Genomic DNA, 17174 nt, shown 5'->3' with positions numbered 1-17174 from the left:
TACAGGGAACCAGACAGAGGGCCTTCTCGGTGGTGGCACCCGCCCTGTGGAACGCCCTCCCTCCAGATGTCAAAGAGAACAACAACTACCCGACTTTTAGAAGACATCTGAAGGCAGCCCTCTTTAGGGAAGGTTTTAATATTTGATGCATTACTGTATTTTAATATTTTGTTGGAAGCCGCCCAGAGTGGCTGGGGAAACCCAGCCAGATGGGGAGGCTATAAATACAGTGGTACCTTGTTTTGATTCAGGATCCGTTCCGGACCCCCAGACGCTCGACAAAGCGCCACTCTGCGCATGCGCGTGAGCGGTTTTGCGCTTCTGCACATGCATGAAGCATGATTTAGCGGGCGTGTGCGAGCGGCAAACCCGGATGTAACCCGTTCCGGTCCTTCTGGGTTTGCCGTGGACGTTCCACGAAATGGACACTAAACAGGGCAGACTCACAACGAGGTACTACTGTAATACATTGTTGTTGTTATTATTATTATTAATCCCTCCCCAGCCAAGGCCGGGCTCAGGGCGGCTAACAACCAATAATAAAAACAAGTTGAATGAATACAAGATTAAAATACAACATTAAAACATTAAAATACAGCCTCATCACAGCAGGAGAAAGGGAAAAAAGAAAGAGGGGGAGGGAATCAAATTGAATTATTATTATTATATCCCCATCTGCACCCAAAATCTGGCTCCGGAAAGGGGCGAGGGGGTTCATTTTGGGAGCTGCCATCACTGCTGCAGCCCCAAACCCACAGTCAGAAGGAGCGAGAATCGGATTATTTACGGAGCTCTAAACTTTTCTCCTCGCCCCGAGATGCCGCTTTGCAGCCAAAGCCCGATGAAAGGCCTGCTTGTTCCTCTCCCTCCTGCACTTGAAAGGGAAGGGGGCGAGGGGGTGTGTGCCAGCGCCAGACCAGCAGCTGTTCTCCTCCCCTCCAGCCCAGGCAGGTCACAACCTCGGCCCTCCCCAACTTCTGCCTCCGCAAAACAACGCCAGTTTTGCCACCACCGCCCGCTCTCCCTCGCTCTGCATCTCCCATGCGCTGGAAAAAAACAGCCTCGTGCAAGACTGCAGAGAGGAATTTCTTCTTTGGGGTGGGTGGTGAAAAAAGAGGCAGGGGCCTGCAGATGAAAACAAGGAAGCGATTGCAACAGGGTGGCAGACACGGCGCCAGCTGATGGAGAAAAATAATAATAATAATAATTTATTATTTATTCCCCAGCCACTCTGGGCGGCTTCCAAAAAATATATTAAAATACTGTAATACATCAAACATTAAAAGCTTCCCTAAAAAAAAAAAAAAAAAGCTTTCCTTCCTGTCTCACAAGACTCAAATCCATGGGCGTTCCTTAAAGCCGAATGCTAAGAGCTGGGAAAGCGCCTGAGTTGGGTTTTTTTTTAAAAATGTATTTTTATTAAATATTTTCTTGATTTACAAAAGTGTGTGCAATGCCTCTCTCTCGTACTTTCCTTTCTCCATGTAACATTTTTACAAATCAGTTTCATTTGTTGAGACATTAGAGAAAGAGGTGGGTGGAGAAGATGGGAGGGGGTCGGATGTTTCTATTTTACTTAATATATGTAGGGTTTGGCGTCAGCGTTGCTTGTGCAGGTTCTCTGCTGTTCACTTGTGTTCCTTTGGTGGCGAGAGAGGTTGGGGTTGGCCTAAGTTTTTTGGGGCCCTCCAGACGTTTTTTGGGACTACAACTCCCATCACCCCTAGCTAACAGGAACAGTGGTCAGGGATGATGGGAGTTGTAGTCCCAAAACATCTGTAGGGCCGAGTTTGGGGATGCCTGGCCCAGGGTGTGGCTGTTCCTTTGCGGTTGGCTGCAGTGGTCTTTGTTTTCATGTGTGAGTGGGGTGGGTGGGTGTTTTGGATCAGGTTAGCCATATTGAGTTGTATGCTGTTGGTGAATTTTTGTCACTGTCTTGTTGGGCTGTGTGTGTGATAAAGGGGAGCCATACCGGGGTAAAGGCGTCTTCTTCTATTTGTCCCTATATCAGTTTCAGTTTATTGGTTAATTTTTCTAGTAGGGCTGTTTCCCATACTATTTGGTCCCATTGGTCCATGCTTACTCCTGACAGGTCTCTCCAGTGTCTGGTTATGGTGTTTCTGGCTGCTGAAAGTAGGCGGGTTATGAGTTCTTTGCGGTGTAAATGGGCATTATTGTCTTGGAAGATGTTTAGTAAGGCCAGTTCTGGGGTGATTTCCAATACTTTGTTGGTTATTTTACTTATTTCTCGTATGGTTGTTGTCCAGAATAGTTGGATTTTGGGACACTCCCACCACATGTGGAGGAAAGCACCTAACCCCCATTGTCCTTGCTCCTATTCCAACAGCACGAAGACCTACCTGTGAAGAATTTCTTTAATTCTCTCCCCCCCCCCTCCGTCCAAATCCCGGCTAACCACACCAACTAGGAAAACACTACCGCAGACGTTTCATGCTGGAAATTCCTGACACACACACACACACACACACACACACACACACACACACCAATTTTGGCCCAGGGAAGACCTTCACGCAGGACCTGTGGAACTCCTTGCCACAGGAGGTGGACGGCTTCGAAAGAGGGTTTGAAGGAGAGGGTTATCAATGGCCGGCAGCCACAATTGGCTATGCTCTGCACCTCTGCGGTCAGAGGCAGCCATAATAGGCACCAGTAAAAGCACAACACAACCATCTCACACCCAAAACGCAATGCAGTTGTGGGAGGGGAGAGAATCCTGCTTGGGGCATCCAGCTGGCCTCTGTGAGAATCACAGATTTGTGGAGCTGCGAGGGACCCTGAGGGCCATCCATCCCAACCCGCTGCCATGCAAGAATCTCTTGCCCGACCCGGGGCTCAAACTCCAAAGTCCCCAAGCCCCCTTACCTTCACTGCATACTCTTTGTTGGTAATGAGGTTAACACAGGCCTGGACTTTTGCATGAGCCCCTTCCCCCAGGACCTCTTCTTGGAGTTGGTAAACGTCTGAAGTTTTTTGGGGGGGACGGAGAAGACAGAGAGAGAGAGAGAGAAAGACAAGGAAACAAGAGAATTATGGGGGGAATCAGTTCCCTGCCTCGTTGCCTGAACTTTGTTTATTCCAAAAACTCTGTTTATATTCCAAAAATTCCACATAAAAGTCCAATATATATTTTAAAAATGTTCTTTTTGTATCGCTAACTTCCCATCTCATTTTCCGTGATGTTTTTCTTATCTCCCCGCTCCCTTTGCCTGCCTCCCCTCTTTTTTAACACAGCCGTAGCGCAATCATCGTTCGTTCTTTCTGCTGCTCATAGTTCGAATCCTGATCACAGATTCTTCGTGCTGCCGTATTTCTCCAAACGATCCGGAAAAGGCTTCCATTCTTCAAAAAAAAAACCCCAAGCACCAGATCATCTTATTTTAACTGATGGCTTTGTTGATTTGACATAGTCCATCTTTGCCTGAATTTAGCTGACGCCTCTCCCTGCTGCTCCTCAAATTACAGATCATCATCGTAGTTGTTGTTGCTGTCATTATTATTTCAATTTACATGCCACCCTTTAATATTCAAAATACATTACAGAACATCAACAACAACAAAAAGCATACTGACAGACCCTGCCTAATAGTAAAATAGCCAGTAGCTGCAGTCCCTGACGGTTTAAAGTTCTAGCCCTCATTGCCTCTCACCGTTCCTGCAAAAATAAAACAAGGTGCTAGACCTCATGATTCTGAACCAACAGGCTGGTTTAAAAAGGAAGCTCTCCTTCAAACAGCGTCACACCTTTGGGTCTCATCCAGCTCAGTGCAGTCTACACCAACCTTTCCCTAAACGCAAGAGTCTAATCCAGGATTTCCCAAACGTGGATCTCCAGCTGTTTTTCGACTACAATTCCCATCATCCCTGACTGCCAGTCCTGCTAGTTTGAGATGATGGGAGTTGTAGTCCAACAACTGCTTGAGAACCAAGTTCTCCTGGTCTAATCCATCTCCTTTGGATAAATAAACACACATCTCTCCTGCAACCCTCTTCCTGTAGGCTTCTTGCGGACACAGCCCCTCTCACAAGGACTGAGCGGAAAACATTTTGCTGCAAAGGGAAGGATTTCGAGAATAAACGCTGGGGACTAGCGACTTGAGCGGCTCACCTTCAAACCTTCCGGAGAAGCTATCCGTGGCCCGACAGCGTTTTTTCTTTTTGTTCCGTTTCTTCGCGTTGGGGATGTCGATGGGCTGACTCGAAGGCATGTCTGTTCCACGAGATTGGGGGGGGGGGAAGAATCACAGTTAAAAGGCAGCATTTGAACCCAGGACCAGGCACACAACAATCCCTAAAGCCAGAGGCGTGCTGGGTTCTGCAGTCGCCCTTAAACTTTGCATTTTGCATGAAACAGCCAGCGGCTTATATTTCAAGGTAGACTCTCTTTGAAAATGGAGGCTCCATTACAGGAGTTAAGACCAGGGTGGGGAGGCTGTTCCACATGACAGCTGTGGGCGGGGCGACAGGCAAATGTGGGCGGGGCTATTAATAGAAGCTTCACCTTTGTGCAGTAGGGCAGTGCTGCACAGTGGTTAGAGCAGTTTCCCAAACTTGGGTCCCCAGACTACAATTCCTGTCACCCCCGACTACTGGGTCCTGCTAGCTGGGCATGATGGGAGCTGTCGTCCAAAAACAGAGACCCAAATTTGGGAAACTCTGGGTCAAGACGAGGGTTCAAATCCCGACACCTGTTCACAAAGCCAGCCACCGCTTCTTAACTGAACCCACCTCACAGGATGGGGAGGAAACCATGAACGCCAGATTAGAGGAAAAAGGTGGCATTCTGAACCCAATAAATGGGAGAGTTATGAGGGCCAGAAGGAGAGGTCTCGGGGGCCGCACTCCTCTCCCCTGCAGTTCACAATCCCTGGAATAGAGATAAAAAGGTAAAGGGACCCCTGACCATTAGGTCCAGTCGTGGCCGACTCTGGGGTTGCGTCACTTATCTCGCTTTATTGGCCGAGGGAGCCGGCGTACAGCTTCTGGGTCATGTGGCCAGCATGACTAAGCCACTTCTGGCGAACCAGAGCAGCGCACGGAAACGCCGTTTACCTTCCCACCAGAGCGGTACCTATTTATCTACTTGCACTTTGACGTGCTTTCGAACTGCTAGGTTGGCAGGAGCTGGGACTGAGCAACGGGAGCTCACCCCGTCATTGCGGGGATTCGAACCACCGACCTTCTGATTGGCAAGTCCTAGGCCCTGTGGTTTAAGCCACAGAGGTACCCTCCATCAAATTGTCTGAATCTCAAGAGGCGTAAACCTAGGACAATTCCCAGTTCAGGAACTGATTTTCTTCCTCCTGATCCCAAAACAGAATTAAAACAGCGGTGCTCACCGGGCCGAGAGGGGCATTCGAAGTTGAAGACAGAATCCAGGTGAGTGGACTGGGAGAATTCGATGTCAAACGGGTTCTGGCCCTGGGAGTAGAGAAGGAAAGGGGAAGGGAGAGGAAAAGTCACATCCAAGCCAGAATTAAAGGGGGGAATGGTGGTAAGAAGTTTCCAGGGGGATAGTAGGGGTCTGCTAGACCTGAGCTACACAGTTAGCCTCTCCTAGACCTGAGGTGCATATTCGGTAAAAAGCATTTGCTAGACCTGAGCTGCACATTCTATTTCTCCTAGACCTGAGGTGCATATTCAGTAAAAAACATTTGCTAGACCTGAGCTGCACATTCTATTTCTCCTAGGCCTGAGGTGCATATTCAGTAAAAAGCATTTGCTAGACCTGAGCTGCATATTTCTATTTCTCCTAGACCTGAGGTGCATATTCAGTAAAAAGCATTTGCTAGACCTGAGCTGCACATTCTAGTTCTCCTAGACCTGAGGTGCATATTCAGTAAAAAGCATTTGCTAGACCTGAGCTGCACATTTGGCCTCTGCTAGACCTGAGCTTCTAGCTTCTTAAAAGGCAGCCGACATCGACGCCAACTTTTTCTGGCCAGCTACCCAAGCGCAGAAAACCTTGCCTGCCTGCTCCCTTTAGGTCAACAATATTTAATGGGCGCAGGCAGGCAGCCCAAATTTTGTACATTTTAAAAAAAACCTTTGCCACTTAGGGGTTTTGCTTTTCCAGAGGCAGCTTCTGTGTGTCGTTCAACCCAGACGCAACTGGTTGATGCAAAAAAATAAAAAGTAATTTGAACTTTTCTTGTGGACTAGAAACTTAGCAACCTGCAATTGCAGCTTTGCAGGAGCCAACTCCCTTGAAAGTGCTCAAACCAGTTCCTTCCCTGCTGCGCGACAACCTGGCGAGGGAGAACAAAACCAGGAACCTGACTCTTCCCCAGTACACAGTCTCCGTGGACAGGTGTGACTGGTGGAGGCTGCAAAAGGAGGCCAACAGGGAGGAGAACACAGGGTAGCCTAACCAGACCCGGCCGGAACGCTGCCCCACCGGCTGTGGCTGGAGATTCAGCCCATAATGAGCAGGGAGGAGACTGCTTGTTTGGGAACAGCAGGGCAGGGCGAGGCGAGAACCTTGCAGAGACACCACAAAACACAGGAGGCGTCTGCTAGACCTGAGCTGCGCACTAAACCTCTCCTGGACCTGAGCTGCGCATTTATATATATCGGAAGGAATGTCTCCACCTCCATCATTCTGCCCGGACACTGAGGTCCAGTGCCGAGGGCCTTCTGGCTGTTCCCTCGCTGAAAGAAGCCAAATTACAGGGAACCAGGCAGAGGGCCTTCTCGGTGGTGGCACCCGCCCTGTGGAACTCCCTCCCACCAGATTTCAAAGAGAACAACGAACAACTACCACAAGACTTTTAGAAGACATCTGAAGGCAGCCCTGTTTAGGGAAGCTTTTAATGTTTGATGCAGTACGGTATTTTAATATTGTGTTGGATGCCGCCCAGTGTGGCTGGGGAAGCCCAGCCAGATGGGCGGGGTATAAATAAAATTAATTATTATTATTATTATTATTATTATTATTAAAACAGCATGTGGCAGAGCCCTTTCTGGGTTGTACCACAGAGGTGGGGTGCGGGTGGCAAATGGACTTTGAATCCCCCCCCCCAGCATTTATATTAAGGAGTAGAATCATGGAATATTAAGAGTTGGAAGGCACCCTGAGTGTCATCTAGTCTGACCCGCTGCAATGCTGTCCCAGACGGCGATCGAACCCGCAACCTTGGCGTTATTATCAGCGCCATGCGCTAACCAACAGAGCTCCCATCCAGGCTCCTCAATTCCACATTCTATATTTAGTACCTTGAAGGTAGAAGAGGAGCAGCTCAGGGAACAACGCCTTTTGCAGAATCGGGGAACGGCTGGAAGGGACCCCAAGAGTCATCTAGTCACCCCTCAATCCTTAACACCTCCTTGTAGGAGGGCCACACACACACCCCCCCCCCCGCATGTTAGAAACTCAGCTATCTAAGATGGGCACCTTAAACCTATATTGTAGTCACCGCAACAGAATGTCTATTTGCTGGGGGGGGGGGGTTGGACTAGATGACCGCCAGGGTCCCTTCCGACGCGACAATTCAACGATCTCAGCTACATTGCTTGTCCGCGGCTTCCTCTTACGACAATTCACTCGTAAGGCGGAGAAACACGCACAGCGGAAATGGAAACGGCATTGAGTGTGGACTAAAAAAGAGGTTTTCTTTTCTTTTATATACATTTTTATTAATTTTTTTAACGTATCATTTCCAACAGTCATTGAACACAAGTTCTTATCTTATACAATATTTTAGACTCGCGCCAACAACCTCTGAAGATTTTCCGTTCTTTATCACTTGGGGAAACTCAGCCAGATGGGCGAGGTTTAAATAATAAATTTATTATTATTAATTATTATTATTAATTATTATTATTAATTATTATTATTTTTTTATTATTATATTATTTTTATTTTTATTATTATTTTATTATTATTATTCTGCATTTCTTAATTTCTCTATTATTTTTAATTATCATTAACTTGCAATATTTCACATAACCCTCCTTACAGAACTTCTTGCAGTCCTACCAGCGTAATCTGTTCATTACAATTGCTTTTCAAATAGTTCAAGCATTTACTCAAGTCTTCTAAGAATCTCTTAGATTCTTAAAGCAGAGGTTTCCAAATGGCGCCCAGGTATCTCCACATTGTCGCAGCCGGACCAGCGCCAGCAGCAAAACCAGCGTTTGAAATTCCGAGTCAGGCGCATTTTCTGAGTCCTCTGGCCCCAACAAGGCAACCTGGAATTCCTTTTACCCAAAAGGAAACCCTAGTTTAAGATTTGGCGCCTGGCTTCCATATCTGAGTTTCCAAGCCTGCTCCTTGAGTGCTCTCTGCACGCGCTCAAGCAACTCTTCCCCCTGGGGGGGAACTAGCCTCCGAGGATTAAGCCCCCCGCTCCCATTGTAAACCCCATTATTAGCACCCCCTGACTGCAAACCAATTCCACCCCCATCTCATTCCAGGCCAAAAAAAGGGAGGGAGCAGAACCCGCAGCCTGGATAGACAGGCTGTTATGAAACCTACTCAGGTGAAGGATGCAGGCGCTTCCCACAGTAGAAATATTTTGTTCAAGCTCTCGGAACACAAACACACCCCTCTGTTGCATTGGTCCTTAGCAGAGAACAAGCTTGTTTCCTCCTGGGTAAGACTCTGACAAACTGGAACGTGTCCAGAGGAGGGCAACCAAAATGGTCAAAGGCCTGGAAACGATGCCTTATGAGGAACGGCTAAGGGAGCTGGGCATGTTTAGCCTGGAGAAGAGGAGGTTAAGGGGTGATATGATAGCCATGTTCAAATATATAAAAGGAGGTCACATAGAGGAGGGAGAAAGGTTGTTTTCTGCTGCTCCAGAGAAGCGGACACGGAGCAATGGTTCCAAACTACAAGAAAGAAGATTCCACCTAAACATTAGGAAGAACTTCCTGACAGTAAGAGCTGTTTGACAGTGGAATTTGCTGCCAAGGAGTGTGGTGGAGTCTCCTTCTTTGGAGGTCTTTAAGCAGAGGCTTGACAACCATATGTCAGGAGTGCTCTGATGGTGTTTCCTGCTTGGCAGGGGGTTGGACTCGATGGCCCTTGCGGTCTCTTCCAACTCTAGGATTCTATGATTCTATGACTCGAACCCATGGCTTCAAGTGACCAGAAAATGAGATTCCAACTCAACCTCAGGAAGAACTTTCTGACAGTAAGCGCCATTTGGCAGGTTGCAGATTCTCCTTCCATGCAGCCTTTTGAAGCAAAGGTATAACGGCCACCTGTCATGGACGCTTGGCCTGAGATTCCTGCACTGCAGCGGGTTGGGCTGGATGACCCCTGGGGTTCCCTTCCAGCTCACGATTCTATGATTCTATCCACAGCCTTCACCTCCAGACCCTCTTTTGAAAGCCAGCCTTCTCCCCACACCCCTTTAACCCATTCTCAATGCACGAGGCTGGCCACATTGTGACTTTTTAGTACCTAGATTGCGGCTATTAATAAAGAACAGCGGCAAGAGAAGTTGATGAACTACGCAGAATTGGTGAAACTGACATACGAACTGCGAGATAAGGACAACTGTGACTTTCAAAAAGAATGGGAACTTTTTACAAATTACTAAAAAAACAAAACAAAATGAGCTGGACTCCTGGACAGTTTTTGAATATACACACACAAATGTATTGATTGATAACATGGTAAACAGATAATGTAAGGATTGGTATAATTTTACAACATGCAGAGAATAATATGTGCTGAGAAATCATAGAGTTGCTGAGGGAAGTCTCTTGGGGAAAAGGGGGAGAAAATAATAACGTTTTGATATGTTGAAATTGTTAATAAAAACATTTTTTAAAAAAAGATGGCAGCTATTAATATTTGACATTTTATTGTGTTTTTCTATGTGTCGGGAGCCGCCCAGTGTGGCTGGAGAAACCCAGCCAGACTAGAGGAGGGGGGTATAAATTATTATTATTATTACTTATTATTTTCCACTCTACTTGCGCCAACCCCTGATCCCCTTTGTGCCTGCTTAATTTCCACCCATCCCTCAAAAAATGCAAAACAGCCAACAACAGGAAAACCCACAGACCCATTTCTGGGTTTCTCCTTCAACCTCTCTGCTCCTGCCACTTTGGATTTTGCAAAACCCGGGTCTGGGAATTCCCCGTATGCGACTCCCTTGCGCCTTTGCGCACGAAACGCACAGACTGCAGAGCCCAAGATGCGCTTACATAACCCATCCCGCGCTGCGCCAAATATCCCTCCATGGGGCCTCCCAGCCGCGGAGAAGTTACATCACCCGGCCACAAGCGAGTTTTGCAAAACGCAGGGTGCAAAAAGGGGGGGGGGGACTGCAGGCAACTCTCCTGTCACGCCTCCGTTCAGCGGCCTCCTTCCTCCACCCCCTGAAACACACACTTGTGTGCGCACACAAACCCAGGTGTGAGGCTGCACACAGTCCCTGCACTGCACTCTTTTAAAACTGGAGAGTTGTGCAGCAATCGACTTAAGGACCCAGGCTTTTCACGACAAGCAATAAATGCAAGGGAATCTATTGTGCAGGCTTGTGTGTGTGTGTGTGTGCGCGCGTGTCGGCATGTTTAAAAATAAGCGCAAGGGCATTAATTTGAGATTAGGCAGCAAAGTCACAGGGTGGCCGAGAGGCTTCGACCATCGCCAACCCGAAAGGCATCTGGAAAGAAATCTCTTGGAAAAATACTAGCAGGAAACGCAAAGGGGGGGCATGTCAAGCCCCGTGCAAAATTGGGCGTTTGAGGCACACACCCGCATTCTAAGTTGCAAAGAAAAGATTTTGCATTACATAAGGAGGAATGGAGTACGGGATCTCAGCATGCGCTGGGGAGGGAAACGAAAATAAGATTATTTCTAAGAGCAGCTGTTATTTGCAGGCGGAAAACCCCATGAGGTTGGCTGTAGGGCAGGGAATGGGATTAAGAACATAGGAGATTTGGAGGCATGGATGGAGGCAGCTGGTGGAACCCACAAAAAGTTTCCCTCTCTCACCCCATAGTTATCCTAGAACCGTAGATTTTTGAGGGACACCAGGGGGTCATCTATTCCAACCCGCTGCGATGCAGGGAAGATTTGCACGCAGAAAGCCTAGGCTGAGTCCTCAGCATCTCTGACTAGGAAGCACCGGATAGGCACTGCCAGTTGGTTGCCGTTAATACTGAGCTACATGGACCAGCATGGAAGCTTCCTGTTTAATCTTCACAACAACCTTGCGAGGCAGGCTGAAGCTGAGCGAGAGATATTCCAGAGATCAGCCGGCAAGTTCAGTGAGGGTTTGGAGTCGCAGACTCCTCGGTGCCCGACCTTGACGCCACACAGATTCACTTTGGAAGTCTGAGCACAGTTTCAAAACCGGTATCTCGCAGCTGGAGCAGGCGAGACCTGGGTTCGAATCTCCACTGAGCCACAAACTCAACTCTTCCAACTCTGAAACCTACAAAGGACTGAAGAAGAGAGGCCTCTTGCAGGAGAACGGACAGAGCAAAAACCTTTGGGAAGATCACTTTTCTTGTCGGAATCGCCGCTCTGGCTAGGTTGGCCTACCTCGCACGGTTGTTGGGGTGATTAATTGAACAGAACCGGGAACGGCGACACCTTGAGCTCAGTGGACAAAGAAGGCGGGCTACAAACAAAGTAAATAATAGGGAGCCTCGCCACCCCAGTACAGAAACAGCTCTAGGCCAAGGGAACCGCTGGGTTTTGCAGAACTACATATCCCATCATCCCTGACCATTGGGCTATGGTGGCGACTGGGAGCTGGAGCCCAGCAACGATGACCGGAGAACCAGATGACCCGCATGGCTGTGTTGTCTTGACCCACATGGCTACTCGTCTGCAATGTTTGCAGGATTATTCCAGCTGCAAAAAATCGTGCAACCTTTGGGCCTTTTTAATTTGGAGAAGAGGGAAGCAAGCACACGTTTGCAGGATTACGTCCACCATGGGAAAAGAGTGAAAAGCTTTTCTCCCTCTCTCACAGACGCTTGCGGACGTCCCAACAAAGCTGGACAGTTGGGAGATCTGGGACAGGCAGAGGAAAGCCCTTCTTGGGCACTGTTAAAACTATGGAACTCCTTGCTGCAGGAGACAGTCGTGCCCACCAACCCAGAAGGGTTAAAAAAACAGGATGAGGTAACTTCATGGCAGACAAGGCTACTAGCCAGGAAGGCTAGAAAGGCTCCTGAAGACCAGTTTCTGGAAAGCATGGAATCGCAGAATTGGAAGGGAACCCTCAAGGTCATCCAGCCCAACCCGCTGCAGTGCAGGGATCTCAGCTCAAGCTCCCAGGACAAATGGACACCCGACCTTGGGCTTGAACACCTCCAAGGAAGGAGAGGCCACAACCTCCAAAAGGCAAATCCAGCCCAGGCCTGAACTGCGATGAAGCCCCAGGGTTGCGGGTTCGAGGTCCACGCTGGGCAAGATTCCTGCATTCCAGGGGGTTGGACTGGATGACCCTCGGGAACCCCTTCTAACTCTTATGATCCTGTTCCCCGGAGGGAGTCCCAGCTTCTCTTCTGACCTGCCCAACCGGTCTGGCTCCGAGCCGCAGAGGACCAGCCCTCCCGCATGGCTCCCAGCCTCTGCCAACCAGGACGCTGGCATCCCATAATTAGGGAGAGCCCTCGGCAACCAGACAGACAGGGAGGGAGGGAGGCGGCGCATCACGGGACAAACCCCATGACTCTGAGCGCAGGGTTGGCAGCCCTGCAGGGAGGAATTAATCTGCAGGGCCAAACAACCAACTCAGCTATCCCGCCTGTGAAATGGGTACAAGACAGTAGAGACAGGCGTGGAAGCCTGTCTGGCCCCAGGACTCCTCCCTCCTTTTGTCTGTTCAAGAAAGGCAAAAATACTGGGTTTTCCGGGTGTTTTGCTTGAAATTGAGTGCAGCCCAGCAGCTGTCCCTGACAGGGACTGAACCCACAACCTTGGCAATATCAGCACCAGGTGGCAGGAACCAGTCATCTCACAAGCTAAAGGTCACCTGCCACTCAGCAGTTCAGACAATTGGAGCCACATTGCGGGATCCTGACTCACACCAGCCATAACCCTGTTTCGTGCAAATTACAAAAACAAAACACTTGTACGGCATTATCCAATTTGGCCTCATTTATTCAGGCGTCGAACCAGGTTCTACCCAGAGGAGGCAGGGCACAAGCAACCATTGCTACACAAATGCACACACCTGTAGCAACAACATCTCGGCCTCCATGAGGGCTAGAAACCTGGCTGCAACTAGCAGAGAGCATCTGAGGATCAACACGAATTGCAGAAAGCGTGCAGGCGATATCGCTGCCTCCATGGGGACTAGAAACCTGCCTATGGAGAGCAGAGAGACGCAGAGAGGTCACATCGCCACCAAGCCGGCCTGCCAAAGGGTTTTAGGGAACTGCCATCGGCTCATAAATCACGGAAATTGAGGCGGCGCCTACAGACGACTTGCATCACTTCCCAAACATTTCAGGCAACCAGTTTGGAAGGACAGGATTCCCTGACGCACTTGCACAACACAGAAGTCGGGCCCTGGCTGTATCCCTAAACACACGTTCCGGCCAAAGGAACTGACACAACCCTCTTTTTGCTTATTCAGCAAAACAGACACAAAACCCCCAGCACCATTGCATGTCAGGGCACCAGCGAAACGGCAAGCAAGCCTTCATTAAATGCAAGCACCCGGCTCTCTCTTTCAAAAGAGCTTGCAAGCGCCAAAGGCCGACTCTCTAGGAGGCCGACCCAGCAGCAAATTAATTCCTCTTAGGAAGCAGAAATTAATCTCGCACACAACTCAGAAAAGTAAAAATGTACAGCGCTCCATGCAGACGCCCGAAACTGCAACACAACTTGTCGCTAAAGCATTGCTTCTGACAACGCACACCCACCAAGACAAACCCTACAACAAGGTGTCATAAATCATTATTAATTATTATTTTTAATTGTTATTATGTCGGGTTCCTTTTAATCATTATTATGTCGGTTGATTTCAGGTTGTACGTTGACAATAAAGGTATTATTATTGCTCTCGAACCCCAACCACCTGCTACGTCCCCGTGCTGATTTCCCCCCTTTGATTGTAATCTCCTCGGGGCAGAGACCCTCAAGTCCTGATGGTCCGCTATAATTTGATGGACAAGGTCAAAAACTCGCTTTTTGGTGGGGCGGAGGGCAGGGAGAATGTGGTCCAATCCTTAGCATCTCTTCGTAGGGGTGAGTAGGATTATTAATATATTATATTATATGCTACTATTATATCTGCAGCAGCAAAAGTTTCGGGGTTAGACCCACTAAGGAAGTATTTTCCACTACTCTGAGGAAACCACCTATGCCACACAGGGTCCCGAGTCAGCTCTCCTGGCTGACTAGGAGTCCTGTGTAGCTCAGAAGCTTGCATGCAGCTTAAAAAAAAAATTAAGCCTTTTTATAGTGGATATACATGCTGCAAAAGTTTCAGTGCAAACGGTTTCACAGCACATATTTTGATTCCCAACATAAGTCTCTCCATAATTATTATTTTTTTCCAATGAGCAACAAAGGCATTGCAAGCCTAGGCAACTTACCTGGGAGTAAGCCCTATTGAATTCAATGGGGCTTCTTTATACCTACATATGTCTGGGACTGCGTTGCAAAAACACAACTTTTTTTTTAAAAGGGAAAAACAGAAAACGGAAGCAACTTTCAGAAGGCATTAAAAAAACCCAGACACATTAACTCCGCAATCCGACTTCCGCTAAATAATAAGAGTTTTAATCTATCTTACCTTGAAGGAACGGTGGAAACCTTTGAGTTCTGTTTTTTTCTGCACCATTTTGGAGGTTTGGAAGATGCAAATGAAGAGGGGGGAGTAAAGAAAAGAAAAGGGGGGGCGGAGAAGGAAAAAAAATTGGGGTGAAGCTAGTCCGGGTCTGCCGATGGAGACCCTGTAAAAGGGGAGAAAAGAAGAGAAAAGCTTTATTTTTATTTTTTAAAAAGTTCAAGATTCAACCACTGGGCGCATAACCATAAAATAGCTGTTGGGATTTTTTTTGGGGGGGGGGGGATCTCATTTTTGACAAAGGAAATTTAAAAGCAAAGCACCAGACTCCTAGAAAAAGGAGAAATAAGAACGGCGGTTTGCAAATGACACACAACACAACACAACACACCACAGGAGCAGAGTGCGTCCCGAAATACAGAAAATCGCAGGCAGAGATTTTGCAAACACACAAAGAAGTGGGGGGCTTCCAGGGGGGGCAAGTATTTTTCTCTGACAACAGAGGCCCTTTTGCGCAGAAATCCTCGTATTTAATAATCATAATCATCGTCATAATCACAGTAATAATAGTTTGTGCGTTTAAGATTCAGCTCCCAACCTCTCCGACATAAGGCCTTTATTACAAAAATATCTCAATCTCCCTCTCTCTTTCTCTGTGTTGCACCAGATTTTCGTCCCTTTGTGATGCAATGCAAAGCTTAGGAAGAACATTCACTGTTTATGATTTGAAAGAAGTTTTGCTTTATTTTATTTTATTTTTCAAAGGAAGGGGGGGAACAAAATTCTTGGAGCGAAGGCAGATGTTGGAAGTACAGGCCCTGGGGAAGGAAGGGAAAAGGGGGTGTGTACAAAGGGGGTGGGCACCCCCCCCACACACACAGGCCTTTTGCAAAGAAGGGATTATGCAGCCAACTCAAGCCCTACTCACAAGTAGACCACTGAAATCAGTGGTCATTGCCCATAGATTTAAACAGTGGTTGCAGTTAGATGCAGCTGAGAACTGGCAGGAGAGGAATGTTATCCCCCCCCCCCAGCAGCACAAAATTTTAATATTTCCTCTCCACCCCCACCGCGTCGACCCACAAAAAACCATATATAATATTTTGCAGCTGATCTTGTGGGGCAGATGGAAGAGACTTTGAAACTTGCAGATTTGCAGTAAAATCCTAATAAACCCAACGCTCTCTGGACTTTATTCTGAAAATCTGCAATTGGGGCGGGGGGTGGAAATAACACAGCAAAAATACACACCCCTTATTTCCTAAGCCACCCCCCCCCAAAAAAAACCCTACATCCTGCATAGCAAGGGAGGGGGGCGTGATCATTCGGGTGAGTTCATTTTCTATTATTGCATTGAGGAAGAAGGTAAAATGGGGGAGGAGAAAAAAGAATCGCTCACTACTGGGGGGGGGCCGTGAAACGGATACGCCCCCGCAAAGCTTCCTCCCCCCCCCCAACGCAAACACACCTCCCCAGGCTTGCAACACAACAACAACAACAACACAATCCGGCCCTTTGCAATGCTATCAGGTTTGCAAAAGGAAAAACATGGATTTTTAAACCCCCCCATTTGCAAAAATAAGTGGGGCCACCAAAAAACGGTAAAAAAGAGATAAAGGGGAATATTGGGGGGGGGGTGAAGGGATTGCCTCCCCAGCCCCTCCCCCTTCCTTCCCCCCTGCAAAACCCCTCCCCCCCTTAAAAACACACACACACACACAAGACAGATTCAGCTGCGCGCGCCATGCAATGAGTTTGCAAACCGGGGGGGGGGGATGCAATATTTCCGACCTGCTTTATTTATTTGCTGGGGGGGGCATTCACCCCCCCCCCACATCTGAAGTCTTCTTCCCAACCATTCTCTCTCTCTCTCCCCCCCCCCCCCAATTTCCATTGCAGAACTACGGAGATCCCGTCGCCTCTGCTTTTTGCAAATCGCTTTTTGCAAATGCAAGGGACGCGGCTTTGCAAAAGCGCCCGGGGATCGGGGGACCCGGCCCTCGGCAGCCCTCCGCCCGGCCCGCGGCAGTCTCCCCTTACCGAGGCTCGGGCTCCGCAGTGCTGGCGCCACTGTAGATGGAAAAGGCACAGCCGGGCTCGGGAAGGGAGGTTCCGACCAGGCGCCGCGCCGAGCCTTATATAGGCGGCGGCCCCCGCTTGCATCAGCTGAGCCCCACCGGCCCGCCCCTGCCTCCGCCTCCGCCTGCCGGGCCGGGAAGGGAAGGGAAGGGCAGAGGCCAGCGGGGAGCGGCGGCCCGGCGAAAGGCTTTCTGCTCCTGCTGCCTCTGGGCATGGGCAGAGTGCCTCTGCGGCAGGAGACAGAGGGTAAAGAGTACCTGGAAGCATGTGCAGAGTATTTTTACTGCTCCTGCTGTCTCCCCTAGGAAGGGAGTGCCCCTGGGCATGTGCAGAGTTTCTCTGCGGCAGGAGAGAGAATAC

The 17174-nt window shown here is 48.7% G+C and overlaps 1 protein-coding gene across 1 annotated transcript in view; it reads right to left on the bottom strand.

Annotated features, from left to right (window-relative positions):
• The window catches only part of MKNK2 (MAPK interacting serine/threonine kinase 2), a 44740-nt gene extending 27841 nt beyond the window's left edge, over positions 1-16899 (bottom strand). Inside the window, exons 1-5 of the mRNA XM_079960759.1 lie at positions 16776-16899; positions 14742-14901; positions 5361-5442; positions 4130-4231; positions 2887-2984 (exon numbers count right to left, since the gene is read on the bottom strand). Coding sequence (XP_079816885.1) covers positions 2887-2984; positions 4130-4231; positions 5361-5442; positions 14742-14789 — 330 coding nt within the window. The 5' untranslated portion in view covers positions 14790-14901; positions 16776-16899. The remainder of the gene's footprint in view (positions 1-2886; positions 2985-4129; positions 4232-5360; positions 5443-14741; positions 14902-16775) is intronic.
• Positions 16900-17174: the final 275 nt, after the last annotated feature.

Source organism: Podarcis cretensis (assembly GCF_951804945.1).
Source record: "Podarcis cretensis genome assembly, chromosome: 18".
In the NCBI taxonomy this organism is placed as follows: Eukaryota; Metazoa; Chordata; class Lepidosauria; order Squamata; family Lacertidae; genus Podarcis; species Podarcis cretensis.
This window is presented reverse-complemented; position numbering and strand designations above follow the sequence as displayed.